The sequence below is a fragment of the Portunus trituberculatus genome, chromosome 44 (genome assembly GCF_017591435.1).
Source record: "Portunus trituberculatus isolate SZX2019 chromosome 44, ASM1759143v1, whole genome shotgun sequence".
In the NCBI taxonomy this organism is placed as follows: domain Eukaryota; kingdom Metazoa; phylum Arthropoda; class Malacostraca; order Decapoda; family Portunidae; genus Portunus; species Portunus trituberculatus.
Window position 1 is genome coordinate 28,281,396 of NC_059298.1, and position 12,593 is coordinate 28,293,988.

General features: G+C 42.4%; 4 protein-coding genes across 4 annotated transcripts; all 4 read right to left on the reverse strand.

Moving 5' to 3' along the window:
* Window positions 1-872: 872 nt before the first annotated feature.
* On the reverse strand, window positions 873-1,844 carry LOC123518997 (cuticle protein AMP1A-like). The gene is made up of 3 exons (XM_045280106.1): window positions 1,722-1,844; window positions 1,303-1,529; window positions 873-1,172 (listed from the first exon to the last, which is right to left on the reverse strand). The coding sequence occupies exons 1-3, from the start codon at window positions 1,827-1,829 to the stop codon at window positions 977-979; spliced, it is 531 nt and encodes a 176-aa protein (XP_045136041.1). The 5' UTR covers window positions 1,830-1,844; the 3' UTR covers window positions 873-976.
* A 2,367-nt stretch (window positions 1,845-4,211) lies between these two features.
* Window positions 4,212-5,183, reverse strand: LOC123518998 (cuticle protein AMP1A-like). The gene is made up of 3 exons (XM_045280107.1): window positions 5,061-5,183; window positions 4,642-4,868; window positions 4,212-4,511 (listed from the first exon to the last, which is right to left on the reverse strand). Exons 1-3 carry the CDS (start codon window positions 5,166-5,168, stop codon window positions 4,316-4,318), a joined length of 531 nt encoding a protein of 176 aa, XP_045136042.1. The 5' UTR covers window positions 5,169-5,183; the 3' UTR covers window positions 4,212-4,315.
* A 2,377-nt stretch (window positions 5,184-7,560) lies between these two features.
* Window positions 7,561-8,558, reverse strand: LOC123519000 (cuticle protein AMP1A-like). Its single transcript, XM_045280109.1, has 3 exons — window positions 8,410-8,558; window positions 7,991-8,217; window positions 7,561-7,860 (listed from the first exon to the last, which is right to left on the reverse strand). The coding sequence occupies exons 1-3, from the start codon at window positions 8,515-8,517 to the stop codon at window positions 7,665-7,667; spliced, it is 531 nt and encodes a 176-aa protein (XP_045136044.1). The 5' UTR covers window positions 8,518-8,558; the 3' UTR covers window positions 7,561-7,664.
* Window positions 8,559-10,943: 2,385 nt separating this feature from the next.
* Window positions 10,944-11,941, reverse strand: LOC123518999 (cuticle protein AMP1A-like). The gene is made up of 3 exons (XM_045280108.1): window positions 11,793-11,941; window positions 11,374-11,600; window positions 10,944-11,243 (listed from the first exon to the last, which is right to left on the reverse strand). The coding sequence occupies exons 1-3, from the start codon at window positions 11,898-11,900 to the stop codon at window positions 11,048-11,050; spliced, it is 531 nt and encodes a 176-aa protein (XP_045136043.1). The 5' UTR covers window positions 11,901-11,941; the 3' UTR covers window positions 10,944-11,047.
* Window positions 11,942-12,593: the final 652 nt, after the last annotated feature.

The window sequence follows — 12,593 nt, forward strand, 5'->3', positions numbered from 1 at the left end:
TATACTTCTTCAATATGTTTTTGCTTTGCGTTTAGATTATTGAGTTAGTTTAGTATAATGGGTGGTTTCCTGTTTTGATGGTGTTATTGTTGTTATTTCTTTTTTGGGTATGCTCACAATTTGTGGTTTAAGTTTTCGTCTTATGTACATTTCTAATGATCTATTTAAGTTATGCCATGTATAGATTACTTGGTATAGTTGCTCCGGACATATATTGTGAATATTTTTGTTTTCGATGGCACTGTTGGTCGCTGCGGCCAATGTGTTATTTATCTTTTTGTTTAAGAGGAAAAACATGCCAGGGGCAACAAAACAATTTGTATAAAAAAGACGTCCATTATGGTGCCGGTCCCTAAAATGATGATAGAAAGTCAGAAGAGGACTCCGAGGATGGTATGGGAGTCATCATTTTTTTGTTTATCAATTTTAAATATTATGTGAAGACTGCAAATGTAGATAGTTGCATGTAGTTTTGTGTGAAGGAACAGAGTTGTGTTTAGAGGGCAGGCTGTGACTGCCCTCTTGTGTTTGAGACACAAAGGGAAACGTTCAGTGAGGCCACAGCTGGCTTTAATAATAAGTTCATAAGATCCCTTGAACCAGTGCTGTTAGACTTCAGTGGGAGTAATTATCATATCGGCAAGTGTCTACTGCCTCCTCCACTCATTATGGTGATGATTGGTGGTTGTGATAATGTTGCTGCAACTAAGGTGCAACGATGTTGTTGTTGTGAAAGGTGTGTTACCCTAGGAGCAATGTTGCTATATTTGTGTGAAGGTGTTAGCATTTCTTCTTTATTATATTTTTTTTTCCATTATTTAGATTCTTGATTTATGCAAGGTTCTATCCACGCTGATTAAAAAGAGGGCGAGTTACATGAAAAGTTTTATTGTTCAATGTCAACAATAGTAATAAATAGATGAGTAGGGAAAGAGAGTTTCGCCCTTGTGGTGGAGGTTTTGGTCATGGCGGGTGTTTAGGCATAGGTGTATCTGTCCTCGGGAGAGCGGTTTCGGTCCTCCTCGGCCGCCTTAGCTATCTGGGCCAGCACGAAATCGGGGATGGGGTGGGGGAACTCGGGGGCCACGGGCAGCAGGTCAGAGTCCGGCTGGTAGCCGCCGGCATCGGCGACGAACTTCACCTCAACGGGGGTGCCGTCAGGGGCGGTGTAGCTGTGGGGACAAAGTGTGCATCAGTCTTTATGCTGCTACTCACAATACTGATGCTATTACCACTGCACGCCTCCCGCCAAACTGTCAACAAACAGACAACACTTGCTGCCGCCAGCCGAGTGGTACTCACGAGAACACTCCACTCTTGACCACGGCGCCCTCGGGGCCGTCTGGGCTGCCGTGCTGGGACACAGAAATGCCGTTGCCGGTCCTCACTTCCAGGTTGTACCTGCCGTCGTCCTGGAGATCGAAGTCGTGCTGCAGGATCTCGGCCTCCTCGCTGGATCCCACAGAGGCATAGCTGTAGGGTCTGTCGGGGGCGGCGAAGGCCACTGCGGCGAGGGCGGCGATGATCACCTGGGTGGAAGACTTCTGTTAGCTTACGACAGACGCATCTCTTGTCCAAATAAGCACAAGAAAAGAATGGTGCATGTCACGCTGTCTAATGTTGTAGTGGCAGTAATCCCATCACATAACACGCCGCTATGATGCTGCGCTAGAGCTGTTATCAAGGCACTCTGTGTCTCTGTTTGCTGCCATTGGACTTACGAATTTCATGTTGCCTTGTGGAGCTTGTGACGACTGAAGGTCCATGTGCCAGTCTTTATAGGAGTACCTGCGGAGTGGCCGTGAGATGCCAGCTACTGATATTGGCATGAAATATCTTGTTTGTCCACTTTACCGAGTCTCATGAAGGCGTTACGTCATTCCTCGATTATCCATGACAATTATCGTATGTGCATAGCTGTGCAGTAGAAAGGCTTGTGGTGCCCGCTAGAACATCATACGAGGTCAGGGTCGCGGCGGTGGTACTTTTGGCGGTGACTGACATCCTTTGTCAAGCACTAAAGTAATACCAGGACGTGTGGCCTTTAACAACTATGTTCCGCAATGTTAAGTTGATTTTCATGTCAACCATCAGCTTCCCACGTGCTCACCTACATATTTGTGTCACTACTCTGAATGAAAACATGTCGTTATAAAAATATATACAATAAAATCCAAATTTATATCGATGTGAGGTGACACATCGTAACTTCCAGAACACAACATAAAAAGATGATCATTTTGTTTTTCTATGTAGTCTTATAATGCATAGCAGTAAACACAATTGACTGAAAAGCCCAAGACGAAGGGGGAGCTGGTATTACAGCACCACTCTTCCGTGAACAGAGCGTATAAGAACATGCAAGATCAATGAGGAAGGAAAAGTTATTGTGATATTTAGATCGAGAGTCTTTTACTTTGAGAAATTGTTCCAGGGACACTTATATTTGTCCTAAAGATTACGAAAAATCAAACATGACGGTGCTATTCTATACTGTTCTATGTACAAACAGAACACGAGAACAGAGACAAGAGCAATAAACTCCATATGGGTGACCCTGATATTGCACCTCTTGAAAAAAAAAAAATTACGTATTTTCATTTTTAATGAAGCGAAAATTATTTTCTTCTGATTGATAATTTAGATAAGGAGAGGACTCTGTAACAGGGAAATAAATATGATATTTATTTTTCTTCATCATTGATTTCATTGATGTTTAAAAACGATTAACGAATATTGAAATATGAGTTGTTACAACTAAAACTGCTTTGATGTTCACGAGACAGAACCTTTAGCAGCTGGCGTAGAATGCCCTACAGATCCCAGTGCAGGTTGTGAACACATATCTGTGCGGGAAGGTTCATCAACGCGTCTTAACACCAAGACCAAGGGCTATGAACCATCTGAGTGTGACTGATGACATGCGTGAAGCACATCTCAATTAACAATAAGTGTTAATATCGTCGTTGATGAAAACAACAGCAATGCAACGACAAAAAACAGTGTCACTGATTTATATGTAATCGTAATACAAGCTAAGAGAAAGATGCATTATTTTGGTTTAATAATAGAGTAACCCTAATTTTTGTGTTAGCTTTATATCACTAATCATTTTTCACTCCTTTCAGCCTTTGACAAGTATACGAGGAAATGCTGTTAGATCTCGACTGGGTGCCGACAATAACAACAGTTCAGATTCAATGCTATAAAGACTCGCTATTAAGCCAGCATTGACTTACCTTCATGCAACGTTCCTTCTCTCTAATTAGCCAGAGTGTTCAGTCAAAATAGAGTTTTTTTAAACAAGGAAAATACAAATATGGCATTCACAGATTCTCCCGTAAGAGGTGAATTCACTATTATACTTCTTCAATATGTTTTTGCTTTGCGTTTAGATTATTGAGTGAGTTTAGTATAATGGATGGTTTCCTGTTTTGATGGTGTTATTATTGTTATTTCTTCTTTGGGTATGCTCACAATTTGTGGTTTAGGTTTTTGTCTTATGTACATTTCTAATGATCTATTTAAGTTATGCCATGTATAGATTGCTTGGTATAGTTGCTCCGGACATATATTGTGAATATTTTTGTTTTCGATGGCACTGTTGGTCGCTGCGGCCAATGTGTTATTTATCTTTTGTTTAAGAGGAAAAACATGCCAGGGGCAACAAAACAATTTGTATAAAAAAGACGTCCATTATGGTGCCGGTCCCTAAAATGATGATAGAAAGTCAGAAGAGGACTCCGAGGATGGTATGGGAGTCATCATTTTTTTTGTTTATCAATTATAAAAATATTATGTGAAGACTGCAAATGTAGATAGTTGCATGTAGTTTTGTGTGAAGGAACAGAGTTGTGTTTACAGGGCAGGCTGTGACTGCCCTCTTGTGTTTGAGACACAAAGGGAAACGTTCAGTGAGGCCACAGCTGGCTTTAATAATAAGTTCATAAGATCCCCTGAACCAGTGCTATTAGACTTCAGTGGGAGTAATTATCATATTGGCAAGTGTCTACTGCCTTCTCCACTCATTATGGTGATGATTGGTGGTTGTGATAATGTTGCTGCAACTAAGGTGCAACGATGTTGTTGTTGTGAAAGGTGTGTTGCCCTAGGAGCAATGTTGCTATTTCTTCTTTATTATATTTTTTTTCCATTATTTAGATTCTTGATTTATGCAAGGTTCTATCCACGCTGATTAAAAAGAGGGCGAGTTACATGAAAGGTTTTATTGTTCAATGTCAACAATAGTAATAAATAGATGAGTAGGGAAGGAGAGTTTCGCCCTTGTGGTGGAGCATTTGGTAATGGCGGGTGTTTAGGCATAGGTGTATCTGTCCTCGGGAGAGCGGTTTCGGTCCTCCTCGGCGGCCTTAGCAATCTGGGCCAGCACGAAATCGGGGATGGGGTGGGGGAACTCGGGGGCCACGGGCAGCAGGTCAGAGTCGGGCTGGTAGCCGCCGGCGTCGGCGACGAACTTCACCTCAACAGGGGTGCCATCAGGGGCGGTGTAGCTGTGGGGACAAAGTGTGCATCAGTCTTCATGCTGCTACTCACAATACTGATTCTATTACCACTGCACGCCTCCCGCCAAACTGTCAACAAACAGACAACACTCGCTGCCGCCAGCCGAGTGGTACTCACGAGAACACTCCACTCTTGACCACGGCGCCCTCGGGGCCGTCTGGGCTGCCGTGCTGGGACACAGAGATGCCGTTGCCGGTCCTCACTTCCAGGTTGTACCTGCCGTCGTCCTGGAGATCGAAGTCGTGCTGCAGGATCTCGGCCTCCTCGCTGGATCCCACAGAGGCATAGCTGTAGGGTCTGTCGGGGGCGGCAAAGGCCACGGCGGTGAGGGCGGCGATGATCACCTGCGTGGAAGACTTCTGTTAGCTTACGACAGACACGTCTCTTGTCCAAATAAGCACAATAAAAGAATGATGTATGTCACGCTATCTACTGGTGTAGTGGCAGTAATTCCATCACATAACACGCCGCTGTGATGCTGCGCCGGAGCTGTTATCGAGGCACTCTGTGTCTCTGTGTGCTGCCATTGGACTTACGAATTTCATGTTGCCTGGTGGAGCTTGTGACGACTGGAGGTCCATGTGCCAGTCTTTATAGGAGTACCTGCGGAGTGGCCGTGAGATGCCAGCTACTGATATTGGCATGAAATATCTTGTTTGTCCACTTTACCGAGTCTCATGAAGGCGTTACGTCATTACTAGACTATCCATGACAATTATCGTGTGTGCATGGCTGTGGAGTAGAAAGGCTTGTGGTGCCCGCTAGAACATCGTACGAGGTCAGAGTCGCGGCGATGGTACTTTTTTGGCAGTGACTGACATCCTTTCTCAAGAACTGAAGTAATACCAACACGTGTGATGCCTTTGGCAACTATGTTCCGAAATGTTAAGTTGATTTTCATGTCAACCATCAGCTTCCCACGTGCTCACCTATAGATTTGTGTCATTACTCTGAATGAACACATGTCTTTATAAAAAAATATACAATAAAATCCAAATTTGTATCGATGTGAGGTGACACATCGTAACTTCCAGAACACAGCATAAAAAGATGATTATTTTGTTTTTCTATGTAGTCTTATAATGCATAGCGGTAAACACAATTGATTGAAAAGCCCAAGACGAAGGGGGAGCTAGTATTACATGCAAGATCAATGAGGAAGGAAAAGTTATTGTGATATTTAGATCGAGAGTCTTTTAGCTGCTTCTTACTTTAAGAAATTGTTCCAGGGACACTTTTATATGTCCTAAAGATTACGAAAAATCAAACATGACGGTGCTATTCTATACTGTTCTATGTACAAACACAACACGAGAACAGAGACAAGAGCAATAAACTCCATATGGATGACCCTAATATTGCAACTTTTGAAAAAAAAAATGTACGTATTTTCATTTTTAAAGAAGTGAAAAGAATATACTGAAATTATTTTCTTCTTAGTGATAAATTAGCTAAGGAGAGGACTCTGTAACAGGGAAATAAATAAGATATTTATTTTTCTTCATCATTGATTTCATTGATGTTTAAAAAAAGGATTCCAGAATATTGAAATATGAATTATTACAACTAAAATTGCTTTGATGTTCACGAGACAGAACCTTTAGCAGCTGGCGTAGAATGACTTGCAGATCCCAGTGCAGGTTGTGAACACATGTCTATGCGAGAAGGTTCATTAACACGTCTTAACACCAATACCAAGGGCTACGAACCTCTTGACTGTGACTGATGACATGCGTGTGGCACATCTCAATAAACAAAAGTGTCAAAATCGCCGTTCATGAAAACAACAGCAATGCAACGACAAAAAAACAGTGTCACTGTTTTATATGTAATCGTAATACAAGCTAAGAGAAAGATGCATTATTTTGGCTCAGTAATAGAATAACCATAATTTTTGTGTTAGCTTTATATCACTAATAATTTTTCACTTCTTTCAGACTTTGACAAGTGTACGAGGAAATGCTGTTAGATCTCGACTAGGTGCCAACAATAACAACAGTTCAGATTCAATGCTATAAAGGTTCGCTATTAAGCCAGCATTGACTTACCTTCATGCAACGTTCCTTCTCTCTAATTAGCCAGAGTGTTCAGTCAAAATAGAGTTTCTTTAAAGAAAGAAAATACAAATAATGGTTCACAGATTCTCCCGTAAGAGGTGAATTCACTATTATACTTCTTCAATATGTTTTTGCTTTGCGTTTAGATTATTGAGTGAGTTTAGTATAATGGGTGGTTTCCTTTTTTGATGGTGTTATTGTTGTTATAACTTCTTTGGGTATGCTCACAATTTGTGGTTTAGGTTTTCGTCTTATGTACATTTCTAATGATCTATTTAAGTTATGCCATATATAGATTGTTTGGTATAGTTGCTCCGGACATATATTGTGAATATTTTTGTTTTCTATGGCACTGTTGGTCGCTGCGGCCAATGTGTTATTTATCTTTTTGTTTAAGAGGAAAAACATGCCAAGTGTAACAAGACAATTTGTATAAAAAAAGACGCCCAATGTGGTGCCGGTCCCTAAAATGATGATAGAAAGTCAGAAGAGGACTCCGAGGATGGTATGGGAGTCATCTTTTTTTTTTATCAATTTTAAAAATTATGTGAAGACTGCAAATATAGATAGTTGCATGTAGTTTTGTGTGAAGGAACAGAGTTGTGTTTAGAGGGCAGGCTGTGACTGCCCTCTTGTGTTTGAGACACAAAGGGAAACGTTCAGTGAGGCCACAGCTGGCTTTAATAATAAGTTCATAAGATCCCCTGAACCAGTGCTATTAGACTTCAGTGGGAGTAATTATCTTATCGGCAAGTGTCTACTGCCTCCTCCACTCATTATGGTGATGATTGGTGGTTGTGATAATGTTGCTGCAACTAAGGTGCAACAATGTTGTTGTGAAAGGTATGTTACCCTAGGAGCAATGTTGCTATATTTGTGTGAAGGTGTTAGCATTTCTTCTTTATTATAATTTTTTTTGCATTATTGAGATTCTTGATTTATGCAAGGTTATATCCACGCTGATTAAAAAGAGGGCGAGTTACATGAAAGGTTTTATTGTTCAATGTCAACAATAGTAATAAATAGATGAGTAGGGAAGGAGAGTTTCGCCCTTGTGGTGGAGCATTTGTTCATGGCGGGTGTTTAGGCATAGGTGTATCTGTCCTCGGGAGAGCGGTTTCGGTCCTCCTCGGCCGCCTTAGCAATCTGGGCCAGCACGAAATCGGGGATGGGGTGGGGGAACTCGGGGGCCACGGGCAGCAAGTCAGAGTCCGGCTGGTAGCCGCCGGCGTCAGCGACGAACTTCACCTCAACGGGGGTGCCGTCAGGGGCGGTGTAGCTGTGGGGACAAAGTGTGCATCAGTCTTCATGCTGCTACTCACAATACTGATTCTATTACCACTGCACGCCTCCCGCCAAACTGTCAACAAACAGACAACACTCGCTGCCGCCAGCCGAGTTGTACTCACGAGAACACTCCACTCTTGACCACGGCGCCCTCGGGGCCGTCTGGGCTTCCGTGCTGGGACACAGAGATGCCGTTGCTGGTCCTCACCTCCAGGTTGTACCTGCCGTCGTCCTGGAGATCGAAGTCGTGCTGCAGGATCTCTGCCTCCTCGCTGGATCCCACAGAGGCATAGCTGTAGGGTCTGTCGGGGGCGGCGAAGGCCACGGCGGCGAGGGCGGCGATGATCACCTGGGTGGAAGACTTCTGTTAGCGTACGACAGACACGTCTCTTGTCCAAATAAGCACAATAAAAGAATAGTGTATATCACGCTGTCTAATGTTGTAGTGGCAGTAATCCCATCACATAACACGCAGCTGTGATGCTGCGCGGGAGCTGTTATCAAGGCACTCTGTGTCTCTGTGTGCTGCCATTGGACTTACGAATTTCATGTTGCCTGGTGGAGCTTGTGACGACTGGAGGTCCATGTGCCAGTCTTTATAGGAGTACCTGCGGAGTGGCCGTGAGATGCCAGCTACTGATATTGGCATGAAATATCTTGTTTGTCCACTTTACCGAGTCTCATAAAGGCGTTACGTCATTACTCGACTATCCATGACCATTATCGTGTGTGCATGGCTGTGGAGTAGAAAGGCTTGTGTTCCCCGCTAGAACATAGTACGAGGTCAGGGTCGCGGCAAAGATACTTTTGGCAGTGACTGACATCCTTTGTCAAGAACTGAAGTAATACCAGGACGTGTGGCCTTTGGCAACTATGTTCCGCAATGTTATGTTGATTTTCGTGTGAACCATTAGCTTCCCACGTGCTCACCTACATATTTGTGTCATTACTCTGAATGAAAACATGTCTTAATAAAAAAATAAACAATAAAATCCAAATTTATATCGATGTGAGGTGACACATCGTAACTTCCAGAACACAACATAAAAAGATTATCATTTTGTTTTTCTATGTAATCTTATAATGCATAGCAGTAAACACAATTGACTGAAAAGCCCAAGACGAAGGGGGAGCTGGTATTACAGCACCACTCTTCCGTGAACAGAGCGTATAAGAACATGCAAGATCAATGAGGAAGGAAAAGTTATTGTGATATTTAGATCGAGAGTCTTTTAGCTGCTTCTTACTTTAAGAAATTGTTCCAGGGACACTTATATTTGTCCTAAAGATTACGAAAAATCAAACATGACGGTGCTATTCTATACTGTTCTATGTACAAACAGAACACGAGAACAGAGACAAGAGCAATAAACTCCATATGGATGACCCTAATATTGCACCTCCTGAAAATAAAAAAAATGTACGTATTTTCATTTTTAATGAAGTGAAAAGAATATACTGAAATTATTTTCTTCTGAGTGATAATTTAGCTAAGGAGAGGACTCTGTAACAGGGAAATAAATATGATATTTATTTTTCTTCATCATTGATTTCATTGATGTTTAAAAAAACGATTACAGAATATCGAAATATGAGTTATTACAACTAAAATTGCTTTGATGTTCACGAGACAGAACCTTTAACAGCTGGCGTAGAATGACTTGCAGATCCCAGTGCAGGTTGTGAACACATGTCTATGCGAGAAGGTTCATTAACACGTCTTAACACTAATACCAAGGGCTACGAATCTCTTGATCGTGACTGATGACATGCGTATGACACATCTCAATAAACAAAAGTGTTAAAATCGCCGTTCATGAAAACAACAGCAATGCAACGACAAAAAAACAGTGTCACTGTTTTATATGTAATCGTAATACAAGCTAAGAGAAAGAAGCATTATTTTGGCTCAGTAATAGAGTAACCATAATTTTTGTTTTAGCTTTATATCACTAATAATTTTTCACTCCTTTCAGCCTTTGACAAGTGTACGAGGAAATGCTGTTAGATCTCGACTAGGTGCCAACAATAACAACAGTTCAGATTCAATGCTATAAAGGTTTGCTATTAAGCCAGCATTGACTTACCTTTATGCAACGTTGTTTCTGTTTAATTTGCCAGAGTGTTCAGTCAAAATAGAGTTTCTTTAAAGAAAGAAAATACAAATAATGGTTCACAGATTCTCCCGTAAGAGGTGAATTCACTATTATACTTCTTCAATATGTTTTTGCTTTGCGTTTAGATTATTGAGTGAGTTTAGTATAATGGGTGGTTTCCTGTTTTGATGGTGTTATTGTTGTTATTTTTTCTTTGGGTATGCTCACAATTTGTGGTTTAGTTTTTCGTCTTATGTACATTTCTAATGATCTATTTAAGTTATGCCATGTATAGATTGCTTGGTATAGTTGCTCCGGACATATATTGTGAATATTTTTGTTTTCGATGGCACTGTTGGTCGCTGCGGCCAATGTGTTATTTATCTTTTTGTTTAAGAGGAAAAACATGCCAGGGGCAACAAAACAATTTGTATAAAAAAGACGTCCACTGTGGTGCCGGTCCCTAAAATGATGATAGAAAGTCAGAAGGGGACTCTGAGGATGGTACGGGAGTCTTTTTTTTTTTTTCAATTTTGAATATTATGTGAAGACTGCAAATGTAGATAGATGCATGTAGTTTTGTGTGAAGGAACAGAGTTGTGTTTAGAGGGCAGGCTGTGACTGCCCTCTTGTGTTTGAGACACAAAGGGAAACGTTCAGTGAGGTCACAGCTGGCTTTAATAATAAGTTCATAAGATCCCCTGAACCAGTGCTATTAGACTTCAGTGGGACTAATTATCATATCGGCAAGTGTCTACTGCCTCCTCCACTCATTATGGTGATGATTGGTGGTTGTGATAATGTTGTTGCAACTAAGGTGCAACGATGTTGTTGTTGTGAAAGGTGTGTTACCCTAGAAGCAATGTTGCTATATTTGTGTGAAGGTGTTAGCATTTCTTCTTTATTATAATTTTTTTTGCATCATTGAGATTCTTGATTTGTGCAAGGTTCTATCCACGCTGATTAAAAAGGGGGTGAGTTACATGAAAGGTTTTATTGTTCAGTGTCAACAATAGTAATAAATAGATGAGTAGGGAAGGAGAGTTTCGCCCTCGTGGTGGAGCATTTGTTCATAGCGGGTGTTTAGGCATAGGTGTATCTGTCCTCGGGAGAGCGGTTGCGGTCCTCCTCGGCGGCCTTAGCGATCTGGGCCAGCACGAAATCGGGGATGGGGTGGGGGAACTCGGGGGCCACGGGCAGAAGGTCAGAGTCGGGCTGATAGCCGCCGGCGTCGGCGACGAACTTCACCTCAACGGGGGTGCCGTCAGGGGCGGTGTAGCTGTGGGGACAAAGTGTGCATCAGTCTTCATGCTGCTACTCACAATACTGATTCTATTACTACTGCACGCCTCCCGCCAAACTGTCAACAAACAGACAACACTCGCTGCCGCCAGCCGAGTGGTACTCACGAGAACACTCCACTCTTGACCACGGCGCCCTCGGGGCCGTCTGGGCTGCCATGCTGGGACACAGAGATGCCGTTGCCGGTCCTCACCTCCAGGTTGTACCTGCCGTCGTCCTGAAGATCGAAGTCGTGCTGCAGGATCTCTGCCTCCTCGCTGGATCCCACAGAGGCATAGCTGTAGGGCCTGTCGGGGGCGGCGAAGGCCACGGCGGCGAGGGCGGCGATGATCACCTGCGTGGAAGACTTCTATTAGCTTACGACAGACGCGTCTCTTGTCCAAATAAGCACAATGAAAGAATGGTGTATGTCACGCTGTCTAATGTTGTAGTGGCAGTAATCCCATCACATAACACGCTGCTGTGATGCTGCGCGGGAGCTGTTATCAAGGCACCCTGTGTCTCTGTGTGCTGCCATTGGACTTACGAATTTCATGTTGCCTGGTGGAGCTTGTGACGACTGGAGGTCCATGTGCCAGTCTTTATAGGAGTACCTGCGGAGTGGCCGTGAGATGCCAGCTACTGATATTGGCATGAAATATCTTGTTTGTCCACTTTACCGAGTCTCATGAAGGCGTTACGTCATTACTAGACTATCCATGACCATTATCGTGTGTGCATGGCTGTGGAGTAGAAAGGCTTGTGGTGCCCGCTAGAACATCATACGAGGTCAGGGTCGCGGCGGTGGTACTTTTGGCGGTGACTGACATCCTTTGTCAAGAACTAAAGTAATACCAGGACGTGTGGCCTTTGGCAACTATGTTCCGAAATGTTAAGTTGATTTTCGTGTGAATCATGAGCTAGTCATGTACTCACTTAAAAATTTGTTTCACTACTCTGAATGAAAACAACTGCCCTAATAAAAAAAAATGTCCAATAAAATCCAAATTTATATCCTTGTGAGATGACACATCGTAACTTTCAGAACGCAACTTAAAAAGATTTTCAAATTTCTTTTTCTATAAAGTCCTATAATACATAGCAGTAAACACGCTCGACTGAAAAGGCCAAGACGAAGCGCCACTTTGCCGTGAACAGAGCTTATAATAGCATGCATGATTATTGAGGAAGAAAAAGTTATTAAGATATTTAGTTCGAGAGTCTTTTAACAGCTTCTTACAGTAAGAAATTCTACCAGGGACACTTTTATCTGTCCTAAAGATTACGAAAAGTCAAACATGACGGTTCGATTCAATATTGCTCTATATGCAAACAGACCACAAGAACA

What these genes read in the sequence shown, in the direction of transcription:
- LOC123518997 (XM_045280106.1), bottom strand. Translation starts at nt 1,829, where the DNA reads ATGCCAATATCAGTAGCTGGCATCTCACGGCCACTCCGCAGGTACTCC. An exon ending in CACAAGGCAACATGAAATTC is followed by an intron (nt 1,530 to 1,721) that starts GTAAGTCCAATG and finishes TCTTCCACCCAG; the next exon opens with GTGATCATCGCCGCCCTCGC. An exon ending in GTCAAGAGTGGAGTGTTCTC is followed by an intron (nt 1,173 to 1,302) that starts GTGAGTACCACT and finishes TTGTCCCCACAG; the next exon opens with CTACACCGCCCCTGACGGCA.
- LOC123518998 (XM_045280107.1), bottom strand. Translation starts at nt 5,168, where the DNA reads ATGCCAATATCAGTAGCTGGCATCTCACGGCCACTCCGCAGGTACTCC. An exon ending in CACCAGGCAACATGAAATTC is followed by an intron (nt 4,869 to 5,060) that starts GTAAGTCCAATG and finishes TCTTCCACGCAG; the next exon opens with GTGATCATCGCCGCCCTCAC. An exon ending in GTCAAGAGTGGAGTGTTCTC is followed by an intron (nt 4,512 to 4,641) that starts GTGAGTACCACT and finishes TTGTCCCCACAG; the next exon opens with CTACACCGCCCCTGATGGCA.
- LOC123519000 (XM_045280109.1), bottom strand. Translation starts at nt 8,517, where the DNA reads ATGCCAATATCAGTAGCTGGCATCTCACGGCCACTCCGCAGGTACTCC. An exon ending in CACCAGGCAACATGAAATTC is followed by an intron (nt 8,218 to 8,409) that starts GTAAGTCCAATG and finishes TCTTCCACCCAG; the next exon opens with GTGATCATCGCCGCCCTCGC. An exon ending in GTCAAGAGTGGAGTGTTCTC is followed by an intron (nt 7,861 to 7,990) that starts GTGAGTACAACT and finishes TTGTCCCCACAG; the next exon opens with CTACACCGCCCCTGACGGCA.
- LOC123518999 (XM_045280108.1), bottom strand. Translation starts at nt 11,900, where the DNA reads ATGCCAATATCAGTAGCTGGCATCTCACGGCCACTCCGCAGGTACTCC. An exon ending in CACCAGGCAACATGAAATTC is followed by an intron (nt 11,601 to 11,792) that starts GTAAGTCCAATG and finishes TCTTCCACGCAG; the next exon opens with GTGATCATCGCCGCCCTCGC. An exon ending in GTCAAGAGTGGAGTGTTCTC is followed by an intron (nt 11,244 to 11,373) that starts GTGAGTACCACT and finishes TTGTCCCCACAG; the next exon opens with CTACACCGCCCCTGACGGCA.